This window comes from Erpetoichthys calabaricus, chromosome 9 (genome assembly GCF_900747795.2).
Source record: "Erpetoichthys calabaricus chromosome 9, fErpCal1.3, whole genome shotgun sequence".
Classification (NCBI taxonomy): domain Eukaryota; kingdom Metazoa; phylum Chordata; class Cladistia; order Polypteriformes; family Polypteridae; genus Erpetoichthys; species Erpetoichthys calabaricus.
Window position 1 is genome coordinate 68,664,492 of NC_041402.2, and position 15,812 is coordinate 68,680,303.

A 15,812-nucleotide genomic window follows, 5' to 3' on the forward strand; every position below is an offset into this window, starting at 1 on the left:
TGATGTTACAAAGACGATTCAATGCTGCAAATAATGCCTCTTTATTGGCATAACCCCTAAAATTAGAACTGCCCCATCATAAATGCATATCAACAAGAAACAATAAAAATGTATTAATTAGTTTTACTCACTTAGAAATGGCATCCTCAGTCGGCTTTTCCTACCATGTATTAAACAGTCACTCAACGTGTTCTATAGAAGAAAGTTGTGTCTGTTTCATTGTGGTCTAGCTCTAGGGCATAATTTACTTTCTTTTCCATATCCTTAGTATTTTTCTTATTGTGTATGCACATGACACACGGCAAAAAGTGTGCAACACTAACTCAGATACAATATGCAGGTGGACAACAGAACTGTAGTTCTGAGAGGGAGAATGTCAGTGCTCGAGCAGTCATGACTTTTTGGTTTCTTTTTTAGATGAGCTTTGTACTTTTAAATTGAAACTATACAGCACTACTTTAATGCTTTATATTTAGATAGATAGATAGATAGATAGATAGATAGATAGATAGATAGATAGATAGATAGATAGATAGATAGATAGATAGATAGATAGATAGATAGATAGATAGATACTTTATTAATCCATCCATTATCCAACCCGCTATATCCTAACTACAGGGTCACAGGGGTCTGCTGGTGCCAATCCCAACAACAGGGCGCAAGGCAGGAAACAAACCCCGGGCAGGGCGCCAGCCCACAACAGGACGCACACACACTAGGGACAATTTAGGATCGCCAATCCACCTAACCTGCATGTCTGTGGACTGTGGGAGCAAACCGGAGCACCCGAGGAAACCCACAGAGACATGGGGAGAACATGCAAACTCCACGCAGGGAGCGAACCCGGGTCTCCTAACTGCAAGGCAGCAGCACTGCCATCTGCACCACCGTGCCGCCCACTTTATTAATCCCCAAGGGGAAATTCACATACTCCAGCAGCAACATACTGATAAAAACAACATTAATTAAAGAGCAATAAAAACGCAGTGCAAGTTAAAAAATGCAAGGTGGAGAGTGTGAGGCAGGTATAACAGTCATATTGTATAATGTTACTGTTAACCCAAACCCCCCCCCCCGGTGGAACTGAAGAGTCACATAGTGTGGGGGAGGAACAATCTCCTCAGTCTGTCAGTGGAGCAGGACATTGACAGCAGTCTGTCGCTGAAGCTGCTCCTCTGTCTGGAGATGACACTGTTTAATGGATGAAGTGGATTCTCCATGATTGACAGGAGCCTGCTGAGCGCCCATGGATGTTAAACTGTCCAGCTCCATGCCTACAATAGAACCTGCCTTCCTCACCAGATTTTCCAGGCGTGAGCCGTCCCTTTTTTTTATGCTGCCTCCCCAGCACACCACCGCGTAGAAGAGGGCGCTCACCACAACCGTCTGATAGAACATCTGCATCTTATTGCTGATATTGAAGGATGCCAGCCTTCTAAGGAAGTATAGTCGGCTCGTACAAAGGAATGAGTGCAGTGCACAAAGATTCACTGAATCCTTTCAACGTATCGCTCTTTTAAATACATCCACTCCCACACATGTATGATCAGCCATACTGGGCCAGTTTAGAGTTGCCAGTCATCCTAACCTGTATGTCTTTAAGATGTGTTATGATTATCCTGCTACCAAATGCCAAACTGAGGCTTTGCCCTGGTTTACTGAGGCTTAGCGCTCAAAATAGTTTTTTCCCCTATAATTTAAGTAAGCAATAGCCTACACTGGCACAAAAAAGGGAAATACCAGCATCAAATCAATCTGTATAATCATTACTTCCAAACATTTAAAAATGGTAGTAGTTCATGAATCGAGATTGACTAGGGCAAGACAGAAGGAGGAGACAAAGTTTTTGTTGCAAAATTACATCTTTATTAGCTATAAAAAACAAACATGTCTTGTGCAATTCTATAATTTCTTCCATAAAGAAATGTCTCCATAAAACAGTGCTGTGGGGGTAAATCAAAAATACAGATAAACTATCAAAGCTCTTCTCTCTAGCAAACATCTCATCTCCTCTGCTCTCACTCACAGTTGTTCAGCAGAAACGAGACACCACTGAACTCTGTATTCTCGGCCATGTCTCCCAGCCATGTCTGCTGGCACCCACCAAGAGGCCACTAGAGCTCGGCTCACTCCAAGTGTACCTGCTGTGAGGCCTCTTGAAATCTTGATCTCTCCTGCTCCATACTACTTCTCAGCAAGTTTGACCCTTCTCTCTTTAACGGCACTTGGCGCAACTCCTGGAGACTCGCACACGACCAAGCATTCTGTCACTTGGTTCTTTCTGACTTTTACTTCTTTCTTTTCAGAAAAATCCTTAACCCTTTTTTCAGTCCTTTTATTCAATAAGCTTAGGTGTTCTAATCGCAGCCCTGAGCTACTAATGACAGATGGCTGCACTGATCCCTCAATCGGACGTGCATACTTAATTTGCCAATTCACCCCATTTAGTTCTCTGTGACCACTTGTCGTCCTGCTCTTCCCTTTGCCTCACCTACCCCACCGATATGACTTGTACCTGTGTGAATTACCTCTTCAACAGCCATTTTACACAAAGATTTGTGACAACTTACAAAACACAGGCTCAACAAACAACAGTTGATACTGATCTGGAGGCCCTAGCTCTCTGCCTGAAAAATACAGGCCAAAGATGGTTTTCCAGCTGTATGGTATGTTGTCCCCTTCCTCTGAAACTAACTTAACACACACACCCAGAATTGAAAATATATTTAGATAATCAGTAATTAATTATGAAAACAATGCTCAAAAAACAACAGAAAACATAAAATATGCAATAAATACATTTAAATAACAGAAACAGCAAAATAAATGACACTGCACTCAAACCAGGACTTAGACCCTGGCTAAAACATGACAAGATTTTGGAAAAACCAGGGCACCCAGAGGAGAAACACATAGGGTAGTGGTGTTGCAACCACCGCATCGATGTGCCAACTCGTGTTCTGCTATAGATTATACTGCTTCATCATTTTACAATTGGGAGACAACTGTCCAGTTTAATAACAACAGAAATAACAATTATTACTGTTACCATCATTATTAATACATTACTTGGGGGCTGTGCCCCCTACTCGCTTTGCTCGCCAACCCATACTCCCCCCTGCCTCGGCTACATGCCATTGTGAAGAGTGGGGCTAAATGCACCCCAAGGAGATGCGCTCGCTCCTCTGAAACCCCTCTTAAATGGTAATACAATGGGAAACAAATACATTTTATTTACCTCCTCTTTGCTCGATCAGCTGCTGGCTTGCTGCTGCTGCCATGCCTCGTGATCTGTATCTCGTGCGGCGTTTCAAATGTTTAAAAGCCTGTACAGCTCACTGCCTTGTCTCTCTTCTCCCCCAGACATCCTCAAACACTATTTGATCTCTTTTCACTGTTCCGTTATTTCACTGAGTAATATTTTCCGTTTGTTTGCGCTGTGATCTTTACTAACCTTTTTTTTGAGACTTTCGAATTTTCCTACTTCCATTATGTCTAACCTGCTCTGTATGTGTATCGCGCCAACGTTTTTGAATTCTTTGCGACATTCTACTTTGTCTTTTTCCCGCCCCAGGCTTTCTTTTTTGCATTCTTTTTTTTCTGCAACTCTTTTGGGTCTTTCTTCTTTGCTTAGGCATTGACGTATCATCCAGAACGTATACAATTTTAAGGGCTGACAGTGCAGGAAGTGTGTATGTCAAAAGCATTCCAACAACTGAGAGGTTAGATGACCGTGGTCTTGTTTGAAAATGGTTGTAAGTGGGGCGTGACTTGACCATCTCGTGGGACGTAAAAGTGTCTCTCTTCAAAAGATCACGTCTTGTCACCGTTAAAAAAGTCTTGTCTCAAGATTTTTTTTTTTTTTTTTTTATAATCGAGAGATAGGACAACTTTGTCTAAGGCGACTTACAAAAAAAAAAAACCATACAAATGGAGTGATCAAATATGTTTTAAAGTGATCGAACTGGCAAGCTGCCATTAGAAAGAAGCAGTTTAGTTTCTGAGATTTTGATTTTGGCTCATATAACCCACTGAGTCTCACTAACCTGGTCACTTTTTGCAGACAGTTCATCCTGGAGCACAGAAGGCTGCATCACTTCTCAAGGAACCAATCAAACGGATTGTTACTGCAATCACCTGACTTTCTTCGCTTTAGTAATGGTAAGCATTCAGAAAGTATGAAGTGAGTGTGAGCTCTGGGTAACCACACCTCTATCATCATAGCTGATAAACTAGCAATTAGGATTATTATTGCGAATGCTGTCATGAATAAAATGACTTATCAATGCAACATCAACTGAAGCACTTGATTGTACAGGTTTAGTATATGGACCTGCAGCCTCACAAAAAATGAGTTGTGGGAAAAAAAAAAAAAATAAATAAATAAAGCTAGCCACTGAGTGTCAGATTTTAAAACTGTAAATTTATAAAGTGGCTGGCAAGGGGTCTGGCAAATAGGGGCGACTCACATGTGTGTGCTTTAAGTAAAGAAAAAAAACAAACTAATTGGCTATGTGTGCCTTTACACCATTAAAATGCAATCAGCTGCCCTACAACAAGATATGTGCACTTGGATGTCTCCTCACCAGCCTGTCTACAGTTGTGACACTTCACATCTTCTCCCTAAATTTGCTTTATTAAGATATTTGATGTACACTTTTAAATTGTTCTCATGGGCAATATTGTTTTAATTATTTACAAGTACATCTTTTGCAGCAAATATACATTTGTTTTGTCACCCAACAGCTTTGAATTTCCTGATGTTAGTGGTGAACAGCTTACTTCACAGGAACAGTGGGTCTGTCTCCATAGATGCATTCTCACAGGATTTATTGTTTGATCCGATGGGTAGGCCCAATAGCTTTGTGCTTATAACTGATGCTTTACAGATCCATGCACTGGGTTAGAATCCCACACTAAGTCATTGTGGAGTTTTTTGGCCAGGAAAGTGCGCAGAATAGGTACAATGGCAACTCTAAACTGGTCCAGACCTGAGATAGATTGGCATCCTGTGTGGGGCTGGTTTCTGCCTGGGTGGGATAGACTGGCCTCTGTGGACCTGAATTGGAACAAGCAGGACTGAGAATGTTCTACTTCATTGGATATGTGTTCATTGTTATGTGATAGATGATTTAAAGTGCAGAGCAAGTTTTATTAAGAATGGGAATTGTTTTAATATGTTCACTGAGAATGTGTAGGCTCTCTTGTCACCCTGTTATTTATTCATTTATTTTGCTGTACTTCTTCTAGACAAGTGCAAGCCTCACTGAAACTGACCTCATAGTCCTCTCTTACATCTCCTACATTGGCTGTGGAATATCTGTCTTCTTTTTAGGAGTCACTCTAATTATAAACATCATGCCTAGGTAATATATGTTTTTCCTTCTTTATTTCTTTTTTTTTAAAGACTTTAAATCCTACGGAAATGACCTACTCGCATACAACGCAAAAACGTACAACTATGCATGGCATTCAAAACCTTCAAACACCACTTACTTCTCTGCTGCCTGTTAGCCTGCCCTCTTAGCTTTAACCTTCGGGATTCACTGGTGCCTCATGTAGCACCTGCTTCGGTCCTCCTTTGATGGTGCCAGTCAGCTTCATGCTACTAGTTGCATCCCGGGAGCCGCTGGAACTCGCCGCCACAGATAACTCACCCGAGGGATTAGCCAGCGGATGAGGACACAACACACAAACATAGCAAAGGATAGGTACAAAAATGCCATGGTGATTTTATCAAAGCAGTGTTCAAAACAAAATGCAGTGCTCAAAAACTCCAATACATAAATAATCCAATGAAACAGGTGACAATCTGTGAGATAAAAATGAGAGTAAACCAACAACGTCTTTGTCTCTCCAGCTCGCCCACTACCCGCTCACCTGGCGGAGATACTAGCAGCCAAAGTCCTCACTTTCCTACCCCCGTGTCAGCTGCCTTGAGTGGGGTCAGCCAGACTGCTTGGGGTCAGTTCTCCTCCCATCTTCCTTCTTGCTCCCCTGGTGTACCTCAGATCCCTGGGGTAGGACTCCCTATCAATCACACCCCCTCCTCACCAATATTCAGTGGGGACGGTCTGCCCCTGTAACGCCAATCCTTTGCGTGGCTCATGTCCACACTGCCCTTCACTGCACTGGCTGGCTCGTCCTGCCTCTTTACCCCAAGCTGTTCTCACAATTTTGTTCTTTCTTCTTCCTTTTTATCCTTATGCCGGCTCCCCCTTAAATTCCTTTGTGGGTACAGCATCTCAAAGCCGATGAAGCATCCTCACATGCAGGTGCGTCTTGCCCCAATAACCTCACCAACATCTATGTGAGCACACACACCCACAGAGATCAAGCTGGCCATTCAATTATTTACTTGAAAACGGGCCACTAAAATGTTAAGCCACAGACCCACTATTCCACACCTCTTTATCCCCAAACAGGACTAAGTGAGTTTGATAATGGATGTATAGTTAGTGAGTAACTTAAAAAACTCTTTACTTCTTTTTCAATGCTTTTTTATATTTATCCACACTTTTGTGTATCTACCAATCCAATTCTGGCTCATAGTGTTGTTGAAATTCTAGCCAGGCCCTTGGACACACTTCCTATGTAATCGGCCCTCATGTCAACCCATTAATTTGCCTTTTTTTAAAATAGCTCTTTCAGCACACTTTCAACTTCAGCTTTATAGTTTCCTGTGATTTTGGTTTATTGACCATTTAGTTGTTTTTGCTAAACTTGTGCTCATCAGTTTTTTTATTTTTGTTTTTTTTTTTTGATTTTCTACACATCCTTGAATTGTCTGTTGTCACCCATATGAACAGGGGTGTAGTAGAAAGCACTGCGGCTAAGCTATATTTGAAGTCTATCTTGATCTCCACTTGGGAAGTCTGGACGTTCTCTTCTGTAGTAGGTTTCAAATAAGGATTCTTGTTTTCTCATACAATTCAAAGACTGGCTTCTCAGGCCTCCCTCCAAAGGGGCCACAGTTTTCTTGAAGTATTGCATGCTTATGCATGCAAATGTGGATTTTACTGGAACACAGTTAATCCTCCAAAAATCTCAGTTATTCAGTAAGTGGTCTGTTTTTCTTTTCCTTCACTTTTTCAAGGAAAAAGAAGAGAAATCATTCACATGTGATCAATATGAACCTTTGTGGTGCCGTGTTTTTCTTAAACCTCACCTTCTTGATGAACGAATGGGTGACGTCTCTACAGAACACTGCTGCCTGCCAGTTCATTGCTGGATTGATGCACTACTTCCTTCTCTGCACTTTCACCTGGTTTGGAATTGAATCTTTCCATTTGTACCTGCTGGTGATCAAAATCTTCAACATCTATGTGAAGCACTATCTGCTGAAGCTTCATCTCCTAGGGTGGGGTGAGTTTCTCTCCCTCTCTCTCAAAGTGAATGTCTTAAACTGAAAACAACTAGACAAATCAACCCAGTATAGAAAAATCAATGTGCACCCACTTGTAGAAGAATGGCATTTAAGATGGTCTCTTACCTGTCTGCTGTATTAGAGTCACCTGGACATTGTCCCAAAATCAACTGTGAATATGTTTTATTGAAATTCACAGGACTACCAGCTGTGGCCACAATTATCTTTGGAAGTCTGAACTTTTATGGGCAATATGAAATTCTGGTGAAAGACAGCAAATCGACATCTATGTAAGTAGAAGTAGTGAGCGCTACTGTATCCAGCAGAGGGCATTAACTCCCTTGTTGGAATGAGTCCTTTTGTAATTGCGACGTGTTACATAACCTGAATCTATATAGATATGATATTAAAAGGCGATACCCCTCCCTTAGTGATACGGTGGTAAGAAATCACATAGGAGAAATAATTTAGCTATCTTTAATGGCGGCTTACGCTGCATAACAGATGAAGGAAGCCAATGGCAAGAACCAAGTTTGGGAGTGGGGGCCCAATGTGTAGAGTCTGCCATTTTCGCTGCTGCGTAGGAAGGATTTTCAGGATCGGATGACGTTATCTTCCATCTGTCCATCGGCTTCAAAGGTGTGCTGGGCAATGTTCCAAGGCTTTATACTCTTTCTTCATGTGCAGGCTTCCATTTAGGTGTATCATGCCATTCCAAACAAGGCAAAAGAGGATACAATTTCATGCTGAGTTTGACACACAGAAATAGTATACAATGGTCATCACTCTGACTGCCCATTTCACAGTGGTCCCTAACTGTCTTGTCTTATAATGCTTGCCTAGCAGTTCTTATATGGTGAACCCCTGTGCTAAATCTGGCTCTGTGTCAACAGTACATCTGAATAGAAAGAGATTCATAAAATATATTTGCATAGAGCACAGTGATATATTAAACTTATACATTTATTACAACTACGTACTGTATACTGTTTCGTTAGTGCTCCTTTGTTGGCTAAATACTGAAACTTCCAGAATACTCAGTATGACAAATCAGCCAAGGAGGATGCTATCAGTTAGGCTACAGACATCTTAAACAGATTAACAACATCATACACAAATACCTAATCTGCAAGCAAAACCACAACGCTTTATAGTTCTGAGCAGTATCATGCAGAACGGCCATTTTTCAAGAAATATACGCACTTAGAAGCTTTGTGTGCAACACTTAAATTTCTATTCCATCACCCGAATTAGGGTAATTGTGTGGCTTGAACCAATCTGTTACCCTGCCATAATCCAGTGCACCCAGCAGCTCTAGTCAGTTAAATGATAAGTATGGTATTTTTCAAGTCAAATTTGTTATTTCACAATCATGCTATATATTCATTTGCACATAGAATTGTGCATAAAATAATCCAAAAATATCAAGCAGTTATGGAAATCCCCACAGAACGATATTTAAGAGTGATAACTGGGCACAGGAAAAGAGTTTAGGTGAACTCATTTCTACTAAAGAAGGTGCTGATAGTTGGCACATCCACACACTTTTCTTCACAAAGACAGGGAATGAGTGTAGAGAAGACATGAACGGTACATTTTTTTGTGTTATTTAATCAGATTCTGTGCATCTATTAGAACCTGGATCAACAAAACATTTAAGATGGATTTAAAGTAGGAATACAAATTACTCTAAAAGGTGACATGTTTACATTTGTCGGCACCACACCTAGATTGGCTACACATCTAGAACAGCAGGATTGAAACTGGGGAAACTCCCACTGGCTTCAGGTTCTCCTTCAAGGTTTACTGACTACTACAACATGCACTGCCTTATAAACGAGTAAGGCTCTAACAGCTCCTCTTATTTTCTCTCATCTTTTGCCAGATGTTGGATAAAAAACACTGCACTCCACTACTTCACCGTGGGATACTATGCAGCTGTGTTTCTTTTTGCTGGTGTCATATTCAGTCTGGTCCTGGTGGCAATCCTCAAAATGACACACACCAACATGGATCCAAAGAGAAAAGGAATGACCCGGAAGATGGCGATTACAGTTTTGGGCCTGATCATTTCTCTGGGTCTAACGTGGGGCATCATGTTCTTTGGTTTTGGTCCCTTAGATAAGGCTGCAGTCTATGCCTTCTGTATCCTAAACTCTCTACAGGGTAAGAAACCTCATTTATGTTTTTTGCATGATTATTGGTTTGTTTTTCATATGTGGTCAGGTTGAAGTTGACTGATTTATTATGATTGCCTTTTGACTTCTACTTATTCTTAAATGAACATCTGGTGCATGGGTTTGGGGTCATCCAGGGACTAAATGACCAGAGGACTCTTAGTGTGGCACCTTCTGTAGATCTTTTCCAAATTTTCCACCAATTTTTTTGGACTGCATTGTTTTTAAATACCATAAAATTGCTCCTGTGCCCAAGTATCCTATCTACAGTAAGGTAAGACCCTGCTATTTCCCCCTTTCTGCTGAAAGTGACTCCTATACTCCATAACCCCGATTTATGAAAGCAGAAAATTGATTAATGGACTTGAGTTTGTAGTCTGCATTCATTGCCCTTTTCAAATTTACTGTTGAGCAAAAAATTCAGTCACATGCATTGAGTTCCTCTGCACCTGACGTTTCGGCCTGGATTTGAATGCACCTTATGCTACGCTTTAACCTGTGCCACAGATGAACAAAAGTGTGAGGGCTTAGTTTTATAGCACTGATGGGCCTGTATGAAGGAGAATGCATCTGTGCACACATGAATATTCTTAGACTACTGAAAGAAAGTTTCAATACAACCATTTCCATTTGAGCAATGTAATGCCGTTCCAAAAATGAGACCTCAGTTAACCTATCCTAATTGGTAATTCCACACGTAATCTTAAGACTGTAAAAACACAGTTTTGTCTTTCCTAATATGTCTTAATAGCTGACTGGCATTGTTCCAGTCCCTCGTGTCACAGCACTTTATCTGCTACTTCCAACCAGGACACCATTTACACAAATCAGCTCCAGGTTACTCACAGGGGCTAGATGGGTAAGGGTTCTTTTCTTACTTGCAGTTAGTCTGTTCATGTACCATACCGATGCCCATTTTTACTCAATCAATTAAATTCAGTTTATACGGGGGGGAGCACTCCTCATCAAGTAATTGCTTAGAGTGTAACAATGCAAGTACAAAACCTTACAACCTTTATATAATGTCTACATGAAAACACATATTAAGGTAAACACGCAGTCTCAAAAGTTAAAAATAAGAAAAGTCACACTAATATACATTACTTAGAATAACAACAGAGATGTGCCTGGTTTACTATGGAGGTGAGAAAAACAAAAACTTACCGTATATATTCGCGTATAAGTCAGGTCTTGAAACCAGAAAAATTCGATCATAAAATCAGATCCAGACTTATACGCCTGCTTTCAAAAATACAAAACTTAATTTTTTTTTATATCCTCCTGTTTCCTCCAATCTCCCCCCAGTTTCTCAGATACATCGAATTGTGTTGAAGCAGCGCAGTTACAGATTTCTTTTCACACTTCAACAACTTTTAATTTAAAACCAGCTTTATATTTTCTTCTGTTCGAACGCTCCATCGTATATAAGGGATGCTCTTACGATAAAGGTGTATGAGGGTGTGAGATACAAAAACACACAAAACAGTGCAAACGTCACTTCGGAATAGTTCGGGTATTACCGTGTGGTCACGTAGGCACAATACATAGAAAAAAAGGCAGTGTGCTCCGTGGTTACTCTCTCAGGTGGGCGTTAGCATATCATAATCTCTTGGACCAATAGTAATAATAACAATACATTTTATTTATACAAGGCGCCTTTCAGAGAACTCAAGGACACTGAACAAACAATAAATAAATAAATAAAAGACACAATTATAAACAACTTAAAACATCAGAAAATCTAAAAATTAAAACCAAACAAAACCACTGTAATCATATAGAAAAAGAAAAAGCCATTTTAAACAGATGCTTTACATTTTACAGTTTACATTTGAAGAATGAATATGATTTGATGTTTCTGAGCTCCGCAGGTAATGAATTCCAGAGCTTGGGAGCAGAACGGCTGAATGCTCTGCTCCCCATGGTGGTTAGACGGGCGAGAGGGACGGTCAGATGGGTGAAGAAGAGGATCTAAGGTTACGGGAGGGAATGGCAACATGAAGAAGGTCAGACAGATATGGAGGGGCGAGGTTATGAATGGCCTTAAATGTTAATAGCAGAATCTTAAAATCAGTTCGAAACTTAATCGGGAGCCAATGAAGCTGCTGCAAGACCGGAGTAATATGGTGAATAGATGAGGTTCGAGTAATGATGCGTGCTGCAGAATTCTGGACTAACTAAAGCTTATGAAGAGATTTATTAGGGAGACCAAAGAGGAGTGAATTGCAGTAGTCCAGCCGAAAAGTGACAAGACTATGAACAAGAATGGCAGTGGTATGAGGAGTGAGGGAGGGGCGAATGCGATTAATATTACGTAGGTGTAATGTGAGTTTTCCGCATTCAACTTATACGACCGACATTATAAGATACCGGAAATTATACGGTAAAATCAAGCCCCAACTTATCCGCAGGAGAACTTAAATGCGAGTATATACGGTACTGTATTGCCGTGGACTCACACCACTAAGCATTTGCACTGTGGTGAACTGCTGGTGGTCAGTCATGAACCTGCAATGTCTGGCTCAGAAGCAGTTTACTTGCCTTGTGAGTTATTATAAGAACTCCTCCTGTTGGCAGCATAGAAACCATTTCTGTATGCTGCAAGCAGAGCACATGCCGATGTCATCTCTTTTCCTCTGTCAGCCCTCAACGTTTCTGCACAACACCACTGCTACAATCCACCTGACCACAGCGCAAATCCCATCCTTGTCTCCAGGTGTATTGCTGCGGACTCGCACCACAAAGCTTCTCAGTTCACAGATTTGAAGTGTGGTGAACTGCTGGCCGTCAGTTGTGAAGTGACCACATCTGGCTCAGAATTAACTAATGGTAAAAACTCATAGTCTTGGCCAGTGTCATAAACAAAATAAAAAGATCCACAAAAAGGTTTGGGGCGGCCACCCGTATACTGTTCCTGGCTGCAAAGATGGATATTAATAATGTACAGATGTGTACAGACTGGAGTTCGCAACAGAACTGACTGAATAGCACAAAGATGGCGGCTTTAAAGGAGAGGAGAAGAAGTGACTTCATCAGTGGGGCCAGAACCTGACGTAGCATAATTGGACCCGGGACCGGAAGTGACATCATCAGAGGGGCCAGAAATGGAAGTGATGTCATCAAGGGTAACTTCTGGTCTGGCATGGAATTACTCTCATTCAGGCCCTTTAGCTGCCTCCCATGCGCACGTGTGTGACACCAGGCATTTACTGCTTTTAAACGCTGCAAGTGAAGCACTTTCTGGTGAGGTACGTTGAACATTCTCTCTCAGCTTCCACCTCTTCTGCACAACACCACAGGCTTACATTTTGTCCCACACAGTTTTTCTGCCTAGCACTGAGAGGAGTTAAAAGCCTATCTTGGCAGAACTGGGCACAAGGCAGAAATGAGCACTGTTCAAGGTGGAGATTGTTTGCAGGGCAACCATGCAGCATGTGAATGAAACACATCTTTTGAATGACCCATCGTTGTGTGATGTTTGAACTGATAATCCTTGAAACTGCTCCACTGAATTTTGTAAATTGTCCATTTTTCAGACTTGGCCATGACTAATCTTCAAATCTGAAATGGTCAGAATCGAAGTGTAATTCTGTTTTGTTTTGCTAATTTTCCTGGAAAAACTTTCTGAGCTTTGTTTTTTTTCTGAGTCTGTCAAACAAGGAGACTTCAGTTTCACTTTAATTTTGAACTTATTATTTAACCATTACAATGTTGTTACCATTGCATTGCCACTTTATTGTTTGTCTGAACCACTCGTTTATTTAACAGTTGCTAACATTTTAGCGTCCACTGCTAGCACTGTGCTGCTTTGACTTTTTTTTTATCCGAGTTTGTGGATAAATTCTAAACCATTTCTGGTTAACACTGTCCTGTCTTTGTTCGTTTTCACTTAGCTTTTGTTTGTCCTTTGGTCTTTGTTATTGTATTGTTCTGGCCTCCTGACCTCCCAGTCCATTTAACTTGCTGGCCTGCAATTTAAAAGCAGCTCTGGCAATTCGATAATGAGAAATGTGCATCAAAAGAGCAGCTCTGCATTCCTTGCACCTGTAGTTGTGATTTTAAGCGCCTGGCAAAATGGATTATACTGGTTGAAAATGATGTCAGCCTATCAAAACAGTCTATCTTCTTGATTCTTGACTTCTAAAATCTGATTTGTTTGTGATTCCTAATGACCAAATAGTTTGCTTTCTTTTTAAGTGTAATCCTGCACACATCACAAGCTGCACACCAGGTTGGCTGGCAAAATGCCATATCAACAGCCTGAAAATGGCAAAGTCCATTGAAAAAAACAATATTAAGAAAAAGGAAATAAAGGCAAATAACATTGTGAAATGAGAGAAACTACACAGATGTTAAAAGCATGAATGCTCATCCTTGTCTAACCAGTTCTGAACGGGATGCCAGTCCAACAGAGGGCACAGACAATGCACTCACTCACAATGGGCCAACATGAAGATGCCAGTCAGCACAATGCACACATTTTCAGATTATAAAATGTAATCTGGATTACTTGGAAAAATCCCACATAAACAAAGTTGGAACAAGGAGTCAAGAGTGAGACAAGAGTATGGCGGATTAAACAAAGCCATGAAAAATACTCTGAATGCCTAGTAGATGGAGCAAAACTGTCCAAACCCCACAAGTTAAAAATAAGGCAATTAAGAATCGTTATAAATAAAAGATTTATTGTATAGAAGTTCTCTGTGGTACAAAATACGTCCAGGAGAGCACAATGGCAAAGGAATTGCTTGAAAAGGCAAAGGCAATCCAAGTCAAACAATGTTCAAATACACAAAACCAAAGAGTAGTCGAAACACAGAGCAACAGGCTCAGAAATCCAGAAATACCACAAAGACACAATAATACTCAAAATCCAACAAACACACCAAGGGGCTGAGGGCAGTCTCATGTGGTGAGGGGCAAGTCAACCCACCTCTTGGAGAACCACTCAGGAAACACAAGGAATATAGCAGTAGAGATATTGAAGATAAGAAACTAAATGAACAATAATGTTAACATAAAAAAAACAAACAAAATAGGCAAAAATTAGATATTTGAACCCCGGGCAGGGATGAAACCCTAACTGAAACATGACAAAGAGTGTTAATCTCTGAAGCACTATACCACCCATTAAAATAAAATAAAAGGGGGGGGCTCAATATTAACATTAATTTAACTAGAAAATTACGGTATGAAAATTTTACAAAGAAAGAATATTAACTATAGAAATATACTTACAGTATTTAATGAAGCATACTGCTAATAGACTAGAGAAGACCAGCACAGTTTTCTGCCAAACGTCACGAGGAAGGTCATAAAGCTTTGTAACTTTATGTTTTTAACATGCTGCCATATTAAAACCTTTATTTCACATTCTTTCAGGGTACCTTGAGGTGCACACAATTGCACCTCACATTGAGTTCAAGAAGAGTTGAATGGAATGGAAAAGAAGCACAAAAGACTTGAAAACCCAGAAGAGATCAGAGCCAATGATGCATTTAAAATACGAAACAGCGAAAGACATTAAAAAAGTCATTACTTTTGCTTAGAATTAAATCATATATAACTAAAAGATCTTTAATACCATCACACATACTGTACACAATAATTAAAAACCCCAAAACACACACACACACATTTATGACGGACTGGCGCCTTGTCCACGGGTTGTTCCCACCTTGCGCCCCTTTGCTTGTTGGGATGGACTCCTCGTGGCCCTGCTCAGAATAAAGCAGATTTTAATTCAGCCAACCTCCTTACACACATTAGCCCTCCTGCAAAGATGGTTTTGCGTAGTTTTATTAATCAGGAAATTTCAAATCACTTCTCTTGTTTTTACTTGAAATCCCAGAACTTCCTATTTGACACTAACAAAATGTTTCTTTTTATTCAGGTTTCTTCTTGTTTCTCAAACATTTCATCGTCCACAATAACAGATCTTTGGACTCATCAGAGAGTGTGACAGAGAGGACCACCTCGGCCAGCAACACCACCAGTAGCAGCCAGTGACGCAGGACAGACGTGTGAGCATTATAAAAAATGTAAAAAAAAAAGCCCTGCTCAGTATATCCAAAGTCAGAAAGGCAAGAATAAGAATTGTTACAATAAAAACACATAATTTAATTTAAATACTCCATTGTGTTCTGCCGTTTCAATAATAAAAAAGGCACAATGGAATATTTGTATTGAAATGAAGGCATTGGCCACCTGAGTGCACACACACACACACAATGTGTGACGACTCTTTTCTTGAACAACAAGAAATA

The 15,812-nt window shown here is 40.5% G+C and overlaps 1 protein-coding gene across 1 annotated transcript; it reads left to right on the top strand.

The window, feature by feature from the left end:
* Nucleotides 1-2,650: 2,650 nt before the first annotated feature.
* LOC114657549 (adhesion G protein-coupled receptor G3-like) lies at nucleotides 2,651-15,587 on the top strand. The gene is made up of 7 exons (XM_051932208.1): nucleotides 2,651-2,669; nucleotides 4,067-4,164; nucleotides 5,254-5,369; nucleotides 7,100-7,368; nucleotides 7,569-7,659; nucleotides 9,255-9,535; nucleotides 15,440-15,587. Exons 1-7 carry the CDS (start codon nucleotides 2,651-2,653, stop codon nucleotides 15,553-15,555), a joined length of 990 nt encoding a protein of 329 aa, XP_051788168.1. The 3' UTR covers nucleotides 15,556-15,587.
* Nucleotides 15,588-15,812: the final 225 nt, after the last annotated feature.